Below are 13281 nucleotides of genomic sequence, written 5' to 3' on the forward strand. Positions count from 1 at the left end.
GGTTTCTTCAAAAGAAGAGAAGTAATTAACAATAACTAACAGACATTTTCACAGTTTTTATTACACCTATTACACAAAATGTCATTGGGTTTATAAACTGTTACTATTTTACAAAACTCACTGTACAACCCATTTTAATTGGAAGTTAAGTTACCCAAACTTTTGTACAATTTCTTATAATAATAGTGTGATTAGTTGGGTCTTACACAACAATTCCAAATGCACATAAAAAAATATACCTATAATAGAATATTTGGCTTTCCTCACACATGAAAAACATAATCACCTCATTATCATGACATGCCATTAACACCACGTTAAATAAATAAAGAGAGTATGTAATCAAATCACATACAATAGTTACAATATTTCCTGAATCATTAATTAATGTTGCATCATATATTTACTCACAGTAAATGCACATGCTCTAGTAGGCAGTCAGTTATGCATTTATTTACTTAAATGGATTGTTGGGGGTGCATGCAGTGTGTTTATCTGTTGTCGTTGTCGGGCGGCGGCGGGGGTGGCGCGTCGCCGGCGTCCTGGCGGCCCCAGTGGAACCCGCCGGGCCGCACGCCCTCCATCTCCGGCAGCGGCTCGTAGTCCACATCCTCTGGTGGTGCGTCAAACAGCTTTTGCCTGTCAAAGTATAATTAAATGTGTGATGAGGCGACTTTATGCAGAAGTTCGCTAGACACAGATTGGTTTGAGATCTGGAAGAGTTTCCTTTCTGCCAAGTTTTATCCATATCAGTTCATCTTATCTTGTAAGACAAAATCAAAAATATTAGAAACTTCATTATCATAAATGAAGATACTTACAGAAACTTGGGTGTCTTCAGAATTCTGTGACCTCCTCTCTGTTGTGGCAGAATGTCCTCAAGGAAGAAGTACATGTGTCCGATGGCCATCCCCACCAGGTCCACCGAGATGGAGTTCCCCAGCAGCACCGAGAAGCCCAGTAACACCCAAGGAAGGTACGGGGCCTGCAAAGTAATTGCTATGTTAACAAAGGTGTAGCAAGTCAAAAAATCATAATAATTTTAATGCAATATAAGAACACTTTTTAAGGTAATAACATTTGTTTAAAAAAATCACCTGGAAATTCATTAATCCAAAAAAGTTCATTCTGACAAAAACATTTCTCCGAGACCACACATACACAATCATGATAGTGAAAGCCTGACCTAAAAACAGAAGGTTAACGAAGAAAGCACAAATCTGAAAATATTTATCAGGAAAATACTGTAGCTTAGGTCTCTCTGGTGTAATTATTGGCTGTAATTAGTTGAATTTATTTAGCTGATAAGCTAATCAGCTTTAATGTATCCACAGCTGCACATAGGGCTTTCCTGTTGAACAATGATGACTGAAATAATCATAATAGTGGAGTATAATGTTGCCAATAAGCCTACTAGTTATGATTCAATAATTTTAATTTGTACAGGTATTCAATAACATAGTTTGGGTGTCTGCAATTAATCATTCTATCCTTAAGACACCTGTGTATAAATAGAAAATGATAATGCCAAGATCTTAATATAAAAACCAGTGTAAAGGATACAATCATAAGAACTCCTCCAAATATGAACATAACAACAAAGTCAGCGGTTCTTCCCCTGAAGGAGCCTTCCTCCAGCATGCGGCAGTATCTGTATGTAAATATCATATTGAAGAAGAAATTGAATCCTAAATTTCCAAAGAAGAGGAATGTGCTGATAACTCTCCATATTTGATACTTGGTCACTATCAGTATTGGATTGAAGTACAGTTGAAATGGTGACACCAAGTCTAGTTGCTGAAACAATTAAGACAATAAAGTAAATGTACAAACAAATATTAATATATTAAGTGCTACACTTTTACAAAGAAGTTAACAGCTTACCACAGCCAAAGTGGTGATAACACAAGCAGTGGTATATGCCCTAGTAACAGGCGGTATCAACATATACTCTTGCAGAAATGTTTGATATGCCATTGTGGTCTAGAGATTTCGGAATCTTCCTCAAATTGAAATTTATGTTCAGAAGATGATTATCACAATAAAAATCCAATACTATTGGGCCACATCATAACAATAATAGATACGTGACGGTAGAAAGCAATATCGGAGTATGGATATTTTCTTGACCATATGAATACAATTTAAGGTAAAATTAAATATCACAATTCACATTAGAGTTCTATAAAAAATTGCTATTGCTGAAAATCTTGAAGAAACTTGAAGAAAGGAAATGAAAATGAAAAATATGAAAATATTCTTCTTGCTGGCTCTGACACTGACAATTATTATATGCCACAGAACCAACACAGAACACTTATATGTGACATGACTTGACACATCACGTTGATATTAAAATAACAACGAATCCGTGTGCAAGGAAGATTCATTTTGTTAATTTTTCAAAACTACACGCGGACTCCACAAAGCTCATACACAGCACAGCTCACAAACACAACACACCCGACCCGAGCGAAGTGATAAGCCGTAAAGGTGGCGTCACATTATAGGACGCGGCTGACATGACGGACATAGACAGATAATGTGTTTTGTGTTTCTACCTTTATTATTCAAGATTCCCTTACGAATATTAAAGGTAGAGACGCATTATCGGACGCGGCTGACAGCCGCGACTGTTAATGTGAACGGTCTTTTGGGACAGTTCGTACCAGATCGCTCTCGGACGTCTGAAAGCTGAAGGTCAGTCCAAGGTTACGTCCGCGATCTATAGTTTGTACAGCGTAGTGCACATTCCTTACCTAGATACCTTACCGGCTGTCAGCCGCGTTCGTAAGCCGCGTCCGCTAGTGTGTCCGCACCTTTAAGAGGACACGAGGTCGATCAACACACAGATAAATAATAAACGTCAGTGTCACTAGGATCAGCTGTCATGACAGTGCTGTCAAGTGTCAACTGACAATCCTCTGCCGTCATCACAACACAATATTCAACTGTGATTTAATTTCTAAATTAATCAAAATCTAAATAAAACAACAAAATCTGAGTTGAATGGTAGTAATTTTCACCTTTTTATTAAATTTAGAATCAAATGAGATTCTTCACATAAAATAAAAACATCGATACAGCCGTATAAAAAGCTGCAAGTTCAAACGTGAATTATGGAGTCCAAAGAGGTTTCTGAGCAATTGGTCGCTTTAAAGGTGATGAGACTCACAAAACCGGCTCTCATTTGTCCAAAAATTGTAACATGTGATTCCAAAGATCTGCCGGGAAATATTTTAAACAACTTTCTGAAGGATGATGCTACATCTGTGACACAAATGGAAACATTAGCTGCTGGGCAGTTTCTCCTACTACCTCAAAGCTTCGGAAACATTTACCTCGGTGAAACATTCTCCTGTTACGTTTGTGTTCACAATGAGACCAACCAACCTGTTGCAAGTGTTTCCATCAAAGCTGATTTACAAACCAACTCCCAAAGGATTCCTCTCTCCACCCAGCAGAACCAAATTCCAGTACTACTCGGTGTTGACGAGACTCTGAGTGACGTCATACACCATGAAGTCAAGGACCTCGGCACACACATCCTAGTCTGTGAGGTGACTTACATGTCCACCTATAGTACACTAGTGTCATTTAGGAAGTTCTTCAAATTTGAAGTCATGAAACCCTTGGATGTTAAGACAAAATTTTACAATGCTGAGTCTGATGATGTGTACCTGGAAGCTCAGGTCCAGAACACCACCTCCGGCCCAATAACCCTGGAGCAGGTGGCCCTCGAGAGCTCCCAACAATTTACTGTGAAATCTCTCAATGACTGTGGAGATGATGAGTCTGTGTTTGGTGACATCACATTGTTGCAGCCTCAGGAGAGTTGCCAATACCTCTACTGTCTTACTCCAAAAGAAAATATATCTAAAGAAATCAAACTGTTAGCTGCTGCTAAAAATATTGGCAAACTGGACATAGTATGGAGATCTAATCTGGGTGAGAAGGGACGGCTGCAGACAAGTCAGCTGCAGAGAATGACTCCAGACTATGGGGACATCAGGCTCACATATGAGAAACTACCTAACAGGGTAGAAATAGATAAAGCTTTCGATTTTAAAGCTAAAATTGTGAATGCCAGTGACAGGACACTGGATTTAATTTTGAAGCTACGGTCTCATGAGGAGTCCAGCCTGCTCTGGTGCGGCATCTCCAACAGGAAGCTGGGGCCACTGGAGCCCGGGGCTTCTGTCTTCATCAACCTGACTGCCCTACCAATAAACACTGGACTTCACCATATCACAGGAATATCACTGGTTGATTTATTTTTAAAGAGAACTTATGACTATGATGATTTAGCTTCCGTTTTTGTTAATTAGTGGTACTTACAACAAAATACTAAGTCATGTTCTAGTATTTATTTGAGCATATTTTTAGTGGCACATTTTGTATTTACATCATTGTCAGCCAATAGCAGTCCACTGCTGGACATAGGCGTCTCCCAAGGCGTGATAATAGTCTTTTGTTATATAAATTATTATTATTATTATACCTACTTAGTTTATGATAAGAAAAGTGAATTAAGTAAATAAATATTATGAATCTGGAATGTGGTATTACTATTAACTATTAGGTATATTATACTTCATTAAGTATTATATTATTATTCACCTAAAAACAGCATTCATGAGGTAAAAGTGCACCGGAGTCTGCATTGTATGGGTAAAAGCATGTGTTGCACACTTTATCTTCTCGTTAAGCTGCATACAGACCAGGCCAACGAACGCCCAACAATGGATATTTATCATACATAATACAGGGCAGATTGCAGCAACGAAGTTTAACGAAACCCGTTCGTTGGCGTTCATTTGGCCGGTCTGTACGCAGCTTTAGAGAAGTACCTACTTTAGACAAAAGCTAAAATAACAGACTATATCCGACACCGGCAAAACCTTGCCCGTCCTTAGATTCAGTAGGGACAACTAATCCGCTTGAAAGCATTCGTCTCAAAACTGGCATGTTTCACGCCCTCTTTTAGAATTACCTACCGGTAAAAAAGGTAGTTTAAAAAAAACGTAGCATCGACTGCCATCTATCGAACAATAATGAAACTATTTTGTTTTGGCCGCCCTTAGAATAATGAAGGTAAAAGAAGTTAACGTTTTTAGCCTAATGGTATTCTGTGATTCTGTGCTAAATTTTGACAAATGACATGATTTTTTTATCTGTGGTCACTTAAAAATCTGAAAAATTTTGTGTTGTGAACTTGCAAATTTCAGAATTGCAATATTTTAATTGTTATAAACTAAATAATAAATTAAAATAAAACGTGTTATTTGTAGCAATGGTCCTTACTAAGGAATTCAGAATATGTATGCCCATGACGGTGGAGGAAGTAAGTATTTGTGAAATGGTAAATTTTGGAGAAATCCTGTGTTTTGTTTTACAAAATTATTGGAATAAATACTAAATAAACAAGTTCCCAATTATTTTGTCATTCACCTTTCCATTATCGTTACTCTTTATTTTAAATACAATGACTATATTCTACTTAAATTTATGAATTGTCTTTGTAACTTCATAACTCAATTATCATTCAACTCCATTGAACATTCATTTCAGTACCGTATAGGACAGCTATACATGATTGCTCGGCACAGCTTCGAGCAGTCAAGCAACGGAGAGGGAGTTGAAGTTGTGTCTAATGAGGAAGTGGAAGATGAGGTTAATGGGACTGGACGCTTTACTGAGAAGAGGATCCACTTATCCAGGTATGTACAGAACTTACTCAGTAACAATGCATAGTGCATACTCAGTCTTAAGTTTAATACTGAACATATTTTTTTTTCAGTCATCTGCCATACTTTTTACAGTCAATGATACCCAAAATATTTTACATAACAGAAAAAGCGTGGAACTACTACCCTTACACCATTACAGGTACTTTTTTATAGAATATTTTACTTTTCTTTATATTTATACATATAACAAAGCATTAATAATTCATGTTTTCCTTTCATTCCTTTTATGTTGACAACTGATGGGCAGAGTACACAGTAAGTACAGGAAACTTATAACAATTATTTTCTGACATAAATTTTAAGTCTTTAATATTCTAACAAATATTTAATATGTTTCAGTGTTCCTTTATTCCAAAATTCTCTATATCAATCCAAACAAGATATGAAGATAACAATGGCACAACAGAAAATGTAAGTATGTAATATAATGAGTTTATGGTTTGTTTATGAGTTTCACAAGTAATTTCAGAATATTCAGATCCTACATAAATTACAATAACAATATACCACTCAAATGTTTCAGTGCTTGGGGCTTACCCCAGAAGAGTTGGAGCGTAGGCAGGTGGACTTCATTGACATTGCCTACGATGATGTGAAGCCTCACCATTACAAAGAGTCTGAAGACCCCAAGTTTTTCAAGTCAAAGACGACCAACCGCGGCCCGTTGGTGGAGGGGTGGAGGGACTCCCATGTCCCCATCATGACCTGCTATAAAGCTGTGCATGTAAAGTTTGAAGTCTGGGGCCTGCAGACCAAAGTTGAAGAATATACTCAAGGGGTAGGTGCAAATTTAGTTAACTTATAAATTCAGTAAATTGTTAACAAAAATATGTTAATGTCTTTAATATTTTGTAGGCTATTCGGGATATCTTACTGCTTGGACACCGTCAGGCATTTGCGTGGATGGACGACTGGTACCACATGACTTTGGATGATGTAAGAGCATATGAAAAGGATATGCAAGTGAAGACAAATATTAAGGTGCGTGAGAATGCTTTGTTGTACTTCTATGTTCATTATTAAGTTTGGAAAATAGTTTTTATTACTTTTATATTAAACTTCAAAAACTGTACTTCCAGTTGCAAAGTGCTGCGGAGGGCTCTACTGCTGAAGCTAAAGAGGAGGAGAAGTCCTCTGAGTCTCCTAAGGGGTCTCCTAAATCACCAAAGTCATCCAAATCCAAGACTCCTTCACCCAGGACACCCAGGTCTCCGGTGTCGCCAGCCCCGTCTGAAGGTAGATCCTGGTTCACATGGTCTTAAGACTAATCTTCAAATGGATTTAACCATGTGTCTGATCTCACCCTAATGTTCACTCCATTTTAGTTTGACTTGATGTGTTCATAATGCTGCCTTGATTATCATGTCATATCATCGTCACAGTAGTTCCCATAGCAATAGATACACGCGCGTCCGCCTCTGTTGTAGACCAGAGACCTGCAGTGTTGGTCACAAATGACAATGGGCAGATTGGGACCACCCTCCAATAGCATTAAGACTAACATCGTTGGATAGGTCTTGTCAATAGGAATAACTTTTGCTATGACAGCTTTGTTGTCACAGTTGTCCGTTCAGAGATATTTGACTTATAAGTTCCGATACTCGTCAGTTCATCTTACTGCTATTGGAGGCTGGACCACCCTCCAATAGCATTAAGACTAACATCGTTGGATAGGTCTTGTCAATAGGAATAACTTTTGCTTTGACAGCTTTGTTGTCACAGTTGTCCGTTCAGAGATATTTGACTTATAAGTTCCGATACTCGTCAGTTCATCTTACTGCTATTGGAGGCTGGACCACCCTCCAATAGCATTAAGACTAACATCGTTGGATAGGTCTTGTCAATAGGAATAACTTTTACTTAGACAGCTTTGTTGTCACAGTTGTCCGTTCAGAGATATTTGACTTATAAGTTCCGATACTCGTCAGTTCATCTTACTGCTATTGGAGGCTGGACCACCCTCCAATAGCAGTAAGACTAATGTCGTTGGATAGGTCTTGTCAATAGGAATAACCTTTGCTTTGACAGCTTTGTTGTCACAGTTGTCCGTTCAGAGATATTTGACTTATAAGTTCCGATAGTCGTCAGTTCATCTTACTGCAAAAATACATTGCGGTTTGGCGGTAATTAATAATACAATTGCTTGTTAGCTGCCATTTTCTTAATAAGCGTGACAGGTGAACTGTCACTTCACAAAGAGGTCACCATATACGATGACCACAAACACAACACTCCTCCACCATTAATTTTAAAACTACATTTTATCCTATCGGAATTTATATGTCATAAATCTCTGAACGGACAACTGTGACAACAAAGCTGTCAAAGCAAAAGTTATTCCTATTGACAAGACCTATCCAACGATGTTAGTCTTAATGCTATTGGAGGGTGGTCCAGCCTCCAATAGCAGTAAGATGAACAGACGAGTATCGGAACTTATAAGTCAAATATCTCTGAACGGACAACTGTGACAACAAAGCTGTCAAAGCAAAAGTTATTCCTATTGACAAGACCTATCCAACGACATTTGTCTTACTGCTATTGGAGGGTGGTCCAGCCTCCAATAGCAGTAAGATGAACTGACGAGTATCGGAACTTATAAGTCAAATATCTCGGAACGGACAACTGTGACAACAAAGCTGTCAAAGCAAAAGTTATTCCTATTGACAAGACCTATCCAACGATGTTAGTCTTACTGCTATTGGAGGGTGGTCCATCCTCCAATAGCAGTAAGATGAACTGACGAGTATCGGAACTTATAAGTCATATATCTCTGAACGGACAACTATGACAACAAAGCTGTCAAAGCAAAAGTTATTCCTATTGACAAGACCTATCCAACGATGTTAGTCTTACTCTTACTGCTATTGGAGGGTGGTCCATCCTCCAATAGCAGTAAGATGAACTGACGAGTATCGGAACTTATAAGTCATATATCTCTGAACGGACAACTATGACAACAAAGCTGTCAAAGCAAAAGTTATTCCTATTGACAAGACCTATCCAACGATGTTAGTCTTATTGCTATTGGAGGGTGGTCCCAGCTCCCATATATTTTTGCCCATCCTCTTTTGTATGTTAGTTGTGTTGATAGAGTAATTATTTCCTTAATTACCTGCTGTACAGAACAATTTAAATCCATATTCAGTTCCTATTTATATGAAATTAGTTAACATTTTACTATCATGTTTGTTAGTCGTTTAATGTATGCATTCATAAATGTAATCCAAATTATATAGGTACATATAAATTGTACTTGTTCTTCAAGCATTTTGATGGTGTTTAATTTTTGGTAATCAGATTGATGTGTGCTGTCTTGTATTTAATAAGATATGTATTGTTAGTGTTGTTACCAAAGGGAATTTATGTAAGTTGTAATTACCATAGTACAAATAATAGTGAGCTTCAAACATTCTTTATTTATAGATCGAGTATCAATTGATGTTGGTGCATCCACTTCTTGAAACACGAGTGAGATAACCATTGACTTATTATATACTAGGTCGGTATACATAACCCTGATACATGTGTTGTATTATATCCGGTAGATAATGTTATGTTATTGCTTGGATTTATTTAGTCTACTAGATTATGAACGTAGAGTTAGAATTGAATTTATGTGTTTGTTTTTAAATCATGTAATAATTATCGTAACGTGCTAAAGGAATAAATAATACCTACTATTGGCAGATAGGAATAAGCGCTTCCTACAGGGTTTATATTTTGAATTTTCTGTAAAGGTACTAATTATTCGTTCATCGTGGCTTACGACTAGCTGTCGCGCTTGGTGTTGGCTATGAAAATACTGTCGTAAGCCGCTTTGCACGGACATTCACCCTTTTACATGATAACCAGTAAAGAAAACTTAATGAATTTTACTACCCATTAAAACATATTTTCACCTAAAACACTTTGTATGTAGAGTGGTTTGGTGTGGGCATTGCTGTTTTTGAAATGTTAATTATTTGAGTATAAAGTAGAGATGATGTTAGAATAGCATAACGATGAAGCTAAAGTGTTGAAATTAATTGATGTGTCTTTATTCCCCAGCTCGAAGTTAAATCGGACAACATATTGTGTAGGTATAGAATCAATGGATACGTGTACTTATTTTTGAAATAAATAGTTATATTATAAATGTTTATCCAGTTTTATCATTTTGTGTTACATGTTTCAACCATTAAACTAAGCGCAATCTTGACAAAGATAAATATTACTACTTGTATTGAGTAGAAATGCATGTAAGTTAGTACCTACTGGCCATTATAACTTAAACGTCTTTATGATTTATACCAACATAGGTTACTATTCTAATAACATCATATCGTACTTACCTATCTATGTTAAAATAGAAAATAGTAATAAAAACCCCGCAAAAAATATTTCAATGTGTAAGTAATTATATATTTCCTCATCCACTGCTACCTACAGTACATCAGTAGTTAGTGATGAGGTTCCTGATCCAGTGCAGGTGCGCGGCGACGCTGGTGTAGACGGCGGGCACGCCCGGCGCGCACGCCAGCCCGTGGCTGCTGATGCCCTCCACGCGCCCTTCAGCACAGAGCAGCGGGCCCCCGGAGTCACCCTGCACGGTGGAGAGGCATCGTCAATCAGAGAGAAACATTTCACTGGGTGGCCTTACTGGGCATGAGCATGAGTGTATGATATAATTCTATTTCTACGCTTGAACATGAAAGACAGGTTGATAGAGACAATAGGTTTAAGGTAAGTATCTAGGTACATACGACTAGTTCAAGGAGATAAGGATTTGTAAGTATAGTTGTTTTTGCTACGTGATAAACTGCATAACTTGTGGATTATTATAGTCAACTGAAAGTAAAATTCGATAGTTTCACTTCTAACCGCGGGTAATCCATGGCGCTAGTATCGATTTAGGCGTGGCCGCTGAGAAAATATAAAAGCTGGCTTAGTAGCCTGGCAATATGGAAGTAATAATAAGTACTTGAACGTAAGTACATAACGACGGCTACAACCGACACCCGATCCGCCTTCAGAAACTTTTATCTTAGCTTATCTAGAAAGCAGGCTAGAACCTACCAACCTGTAAAAGTAACTAGGTATTTAAACGAGCCAAAGACCTAAATGTAAATCGATGTAACCTACCTGACAAGAGTCTGTCGCGTCATCGCCGACGGCACACATCATCCCAGCATCATGTTTTGGAGCTACGATACCCAGTCTTCGGGTGCATTCGTCAAGGGAAATGATCTTCAGGTTGGCAGTCATCAGGGTTTCAGACAATTCCATGGAGGTCGTATTTTTCACACCATACCCTGATATTATGCAGGTACCTAAACAGTTTTAAGGCGTATGAAATCAACGGCTACTAATACCACGTATAGAAGCATTTTGTTATTGTATGATTTATTGATATTTTGAAAAAAGTTTGAAAACAACGGGTTTGGGATCATAGATTATTTTGGGCATAGTGTTCTTTTCTCTATGATTTTGGGATCACCGACATAAAAAAAAACATTTGAAACATATCTCAGAATAACAACAGCCTTCATGATTCCATTTTTTTTAAAATATTTATTTTGTTAAGTGATGGTTAATTATTAGTCTGTGGTTAAGGGTTGGTTAAGTTCAAGAATGGGGGGAGAAGTGGTAGGTACGTATATAGTTAGTATTTATAGGTATTACTTCCATGGGGTTAGGATTTGTGAGTTGATAATAAGTTACTTAGGTACTAGTTAAGCTATTTTTAAACTATACAAGAGTACAAATAACCACTAGAGTAAAAGAAGTCTAGTTGAATCTAGGTAGGTAAAATATTAAGGAAAAATACTTGTACCTACTTGTACGTACTTAACATACACTTGACGGTTTGCTTCTAGGTATGGCTATAGCTCTATGGGAAATGGATGGCATGATCCGATGCAAAAGGGTATTCTCGAAAAGTCCAGCTCTGGCCATATGCCAAGTTGGCTATAAGTATTGATACTTATTCAACACTGCATTAAACTATTTTACAGACACATAGGAGCTACCGACTCTACTGAGCTACTGCTTGCTAAGTAGGTAAGTACTTACGTAGGTAAATGTGGAGTAGGTATGATTTAACTTTTTATCCAAAATGCGGATTTAAATCCAAAATTTACCCGAGACACCAAATGAAGAATATGGTAATATATTTTCATCGTCGAGCCAATTGGAATTTTTCAAGTTTAACTTGATCTTCAATAGAGCAATATCATGAGCTCTCGTGTACCTGAAAAAACACTTTTAGAAAGGTTGGATTGGGAATGACTTGCCCTCTGGATTTTAATAAAGAAAATTCAATTAAATTGACGACTGAACGGTGTCGCGGTGTTTGTACTTAGATACGAGATTCTGGGTAGGTACGCCCTTTATTATACAGACTGTGCCTCGGGCTTGATCCCTGGCCGGGGCAAGTTATGTAAGTAGGTACTTAGATATGTTTTCTTGGGGTCCTTGGATATGTCTTATGAAGTCTTAGGTATATGTGATCAGAATATAGAAATATGTTCGAATGATGGTTGAATTAAGTAGGATCGCCCCTATTCAATGTCATGAGAATAAGCGAAGGAGAGCCTTTCCATAACAACACTGACCAAAAGCGAATGCAGTAATGCATCTTATTCTGTATACCAATTAACTTACTTGTTATATCCTTCATGAACAACAATCTCCGCAACCGTGGCATTAGGCACTACCTCTCCAGTCTCGACACACATGTTGCTGAGCTGCAGGTAGTACCGCGAGGCTGGCGACACACAGTGCGCCGCGGTGAGCGCGTGGCGGGCGCCCAGCAGCGTGGCCCCGCACAGGTGCTGCAGGGACGAGGAGTTGCGCAGAGACGCCACGCGGGGCAGGGATCCTGGTTTTCAGAGAGGTTGAAACAGTTTGCTGACTTAACTACTGATGAAAAGGCTATTTGCATTAACAGGATGTAAATGACTGAAGTTTTGTTCAGTTTTACTAGTAGTTAGTTAGATTACTTTATGTGATTTTGTTATTCACAACCATGATACATTTTTATGTAGGACCTTAATGTACAGCTGTATTATTTTAATCAGCCTATTATTTTAATGCTTACCTACAAGTTATCTTAATTATTGCATTTATAAAGCGATGTTTATTACCACATTCAACTTCAGACCCTCCTATGACTCTTTTCACTCTACCACTGTCTACACTATTAAAACATTGAACTACAACTACAATTATAGAAATACTTATGAACATTTTAAATTAGTAAATAAATTTATTATCGAGTACTTTTAACTATCACTGATGCATGAGAAATGGGTGTCTTTACGGGCTAGATATGGTGCGGATGGTATTTGGAAAAGCGTGACGAAATAATGACTACGTTTATTATATGAACAGCTGTTTTTGAACATCATATTGCGCTTTTCTACTTAAATGTATTGAATACATCGATTACGAAGATGATTATTTACATTAGGTTGATTAAGTTTACTGTATGTAATCCACCTATATACCTACCCACATACAGCCAACCGTTACTTAGGATTGTAAGTAA

At 37.7% G+C, this 13281-nt stretch overlaps 4 protein-coding genes across 5 annotated transcripts; 2 read left to right on the forward strand and 2 right to left on the reverse strand.

Annotated features, from left to right (window-relative positions):
• Nucleotides 1-41: 41 nt before the first annotated feature.
• LOC105394171 (derlin-2) lies at nucleotides 42-2298 on the reverse strand. Its single transcript, XM_011566016.3, has 5 exons — nucleotides 1885-2298; nucleotides 1564-1797; nucleotides 1098-1220; nucleotides 822-985; nucleotides 42-639 (listed from the first exon to the last, which is right to left on the reverse strand). Exons 1-5 carry the CDS (start codon nucleotides 1975-1977, stop codon nucleotides 492-494), a joined length of 762 nt encoding a protein of 253 aa, XP_011564318.1. The 5' UTR covers nucleotides 1978-2298; the 3' UTR covers nucleotides 42-491.
• Nucleotides 2299-2899: 601 nt separating this feature from the next.
• LOC105394170 (trafficking protein particle complex subunit 13) lies at nucleotides 2900-4558 on the forward strand. Its single transcript, XM_011566015.3, has one exon. It carries the CDS (start codon nucleotides 3120-3122, stop codon nucleotides 4326-4328), a length of 1209 nt encoding a protein of 402 aa, XP_011564317.2. The 5' UTR covers nucleotides 2900-3119; the 3' UTR covers nucleotides 4329-4558.
• Nucleotides 4559-5168: 610 nt separating this feature from the next.
• On the forward strand, nucleotides 5169-9892 carry LOC105394169 (cytoplasmic phosphatidylinositol transfer protein 1). 2 transcript variants are annotated; one of them, XM_048622617.1, is made up of 10 exons: nucleotides 5169-5344; nucleotides 5572-5720; nucleotides 5801-5889; nucleotides 5998-6005; nucleotides 6090-6161; nucleotides 6274-6528; nucleotides 6606-6731; nucleotides 6830-6986; nucleotides 9177-9252; nucleotides 9801-9892. In XM_048622617.1, the coding sequence occupies exons 1-9, from the start codon at nucleotides 5294-5296 to the stop codon at nucleotides 9212-9214; spliced, it is 945 nt and encodes a 314-aa protein (XP_048478574.1). In that variant the 5' UTR covers nucleotides 5169-5293; the 3' UTR covers nucleotides 9215-9252; nucleotides 9801-9892. The 2 variants fall into 2 exon arrangements, with proteins under 2 accessions (XP_048478574.1, XP_048478576.1); XM_048622619.1 differs by lacking the exons at nucleotides 9177-9252; nucleotides 9801-9892 and having other exon boundaries at nucleotides 5170-5344; nucleotides 6830-7201.
• A 238-nt stretch (nucleotides 9893-10130) lies between these two features.
• On the reverse strand, nucleotides 10131-13034 carry LOC105394168 (trypsin-7). The gene is made up of 5 exons (XM_038115220.2): nucleotides 12878-13034; nucleotides 12396-12612; nucleotides 11873-11982; nucleotides 10875-11062; nucleotides 10131-10335 (listed from the first exon to the last, which is right to left on the reverse strand). The coding sequence occupies exons 1-5, from the start codon at nucleotides 12978-12980 to the stop codon at nucleotides 10186-10188; spliced, it is 768 nt and encodes a 255-aa protein (XP_037971148.2). The 5' UTR covers nucleotides 12981-13034; the 3' UTR covers nucleotides 10131-10185.
• Between the last annotated feature and the right edge of the window lie 247 nt (nucleotides 13035-13281).

Source organism: Plutella xylostella, chromosome 8 (genome assembly GCF_932276165.1).
Source record: "Plutella xylostella chromosome 8, ilPluXylo3.1, whole genome shotgun sequence".
Lineage (NCBI taxonomy): Eukaryota > Metazoa > Arthropoda > Insecta > Lepidoptera > Plutellidae > Plutella > Plutella xylostella.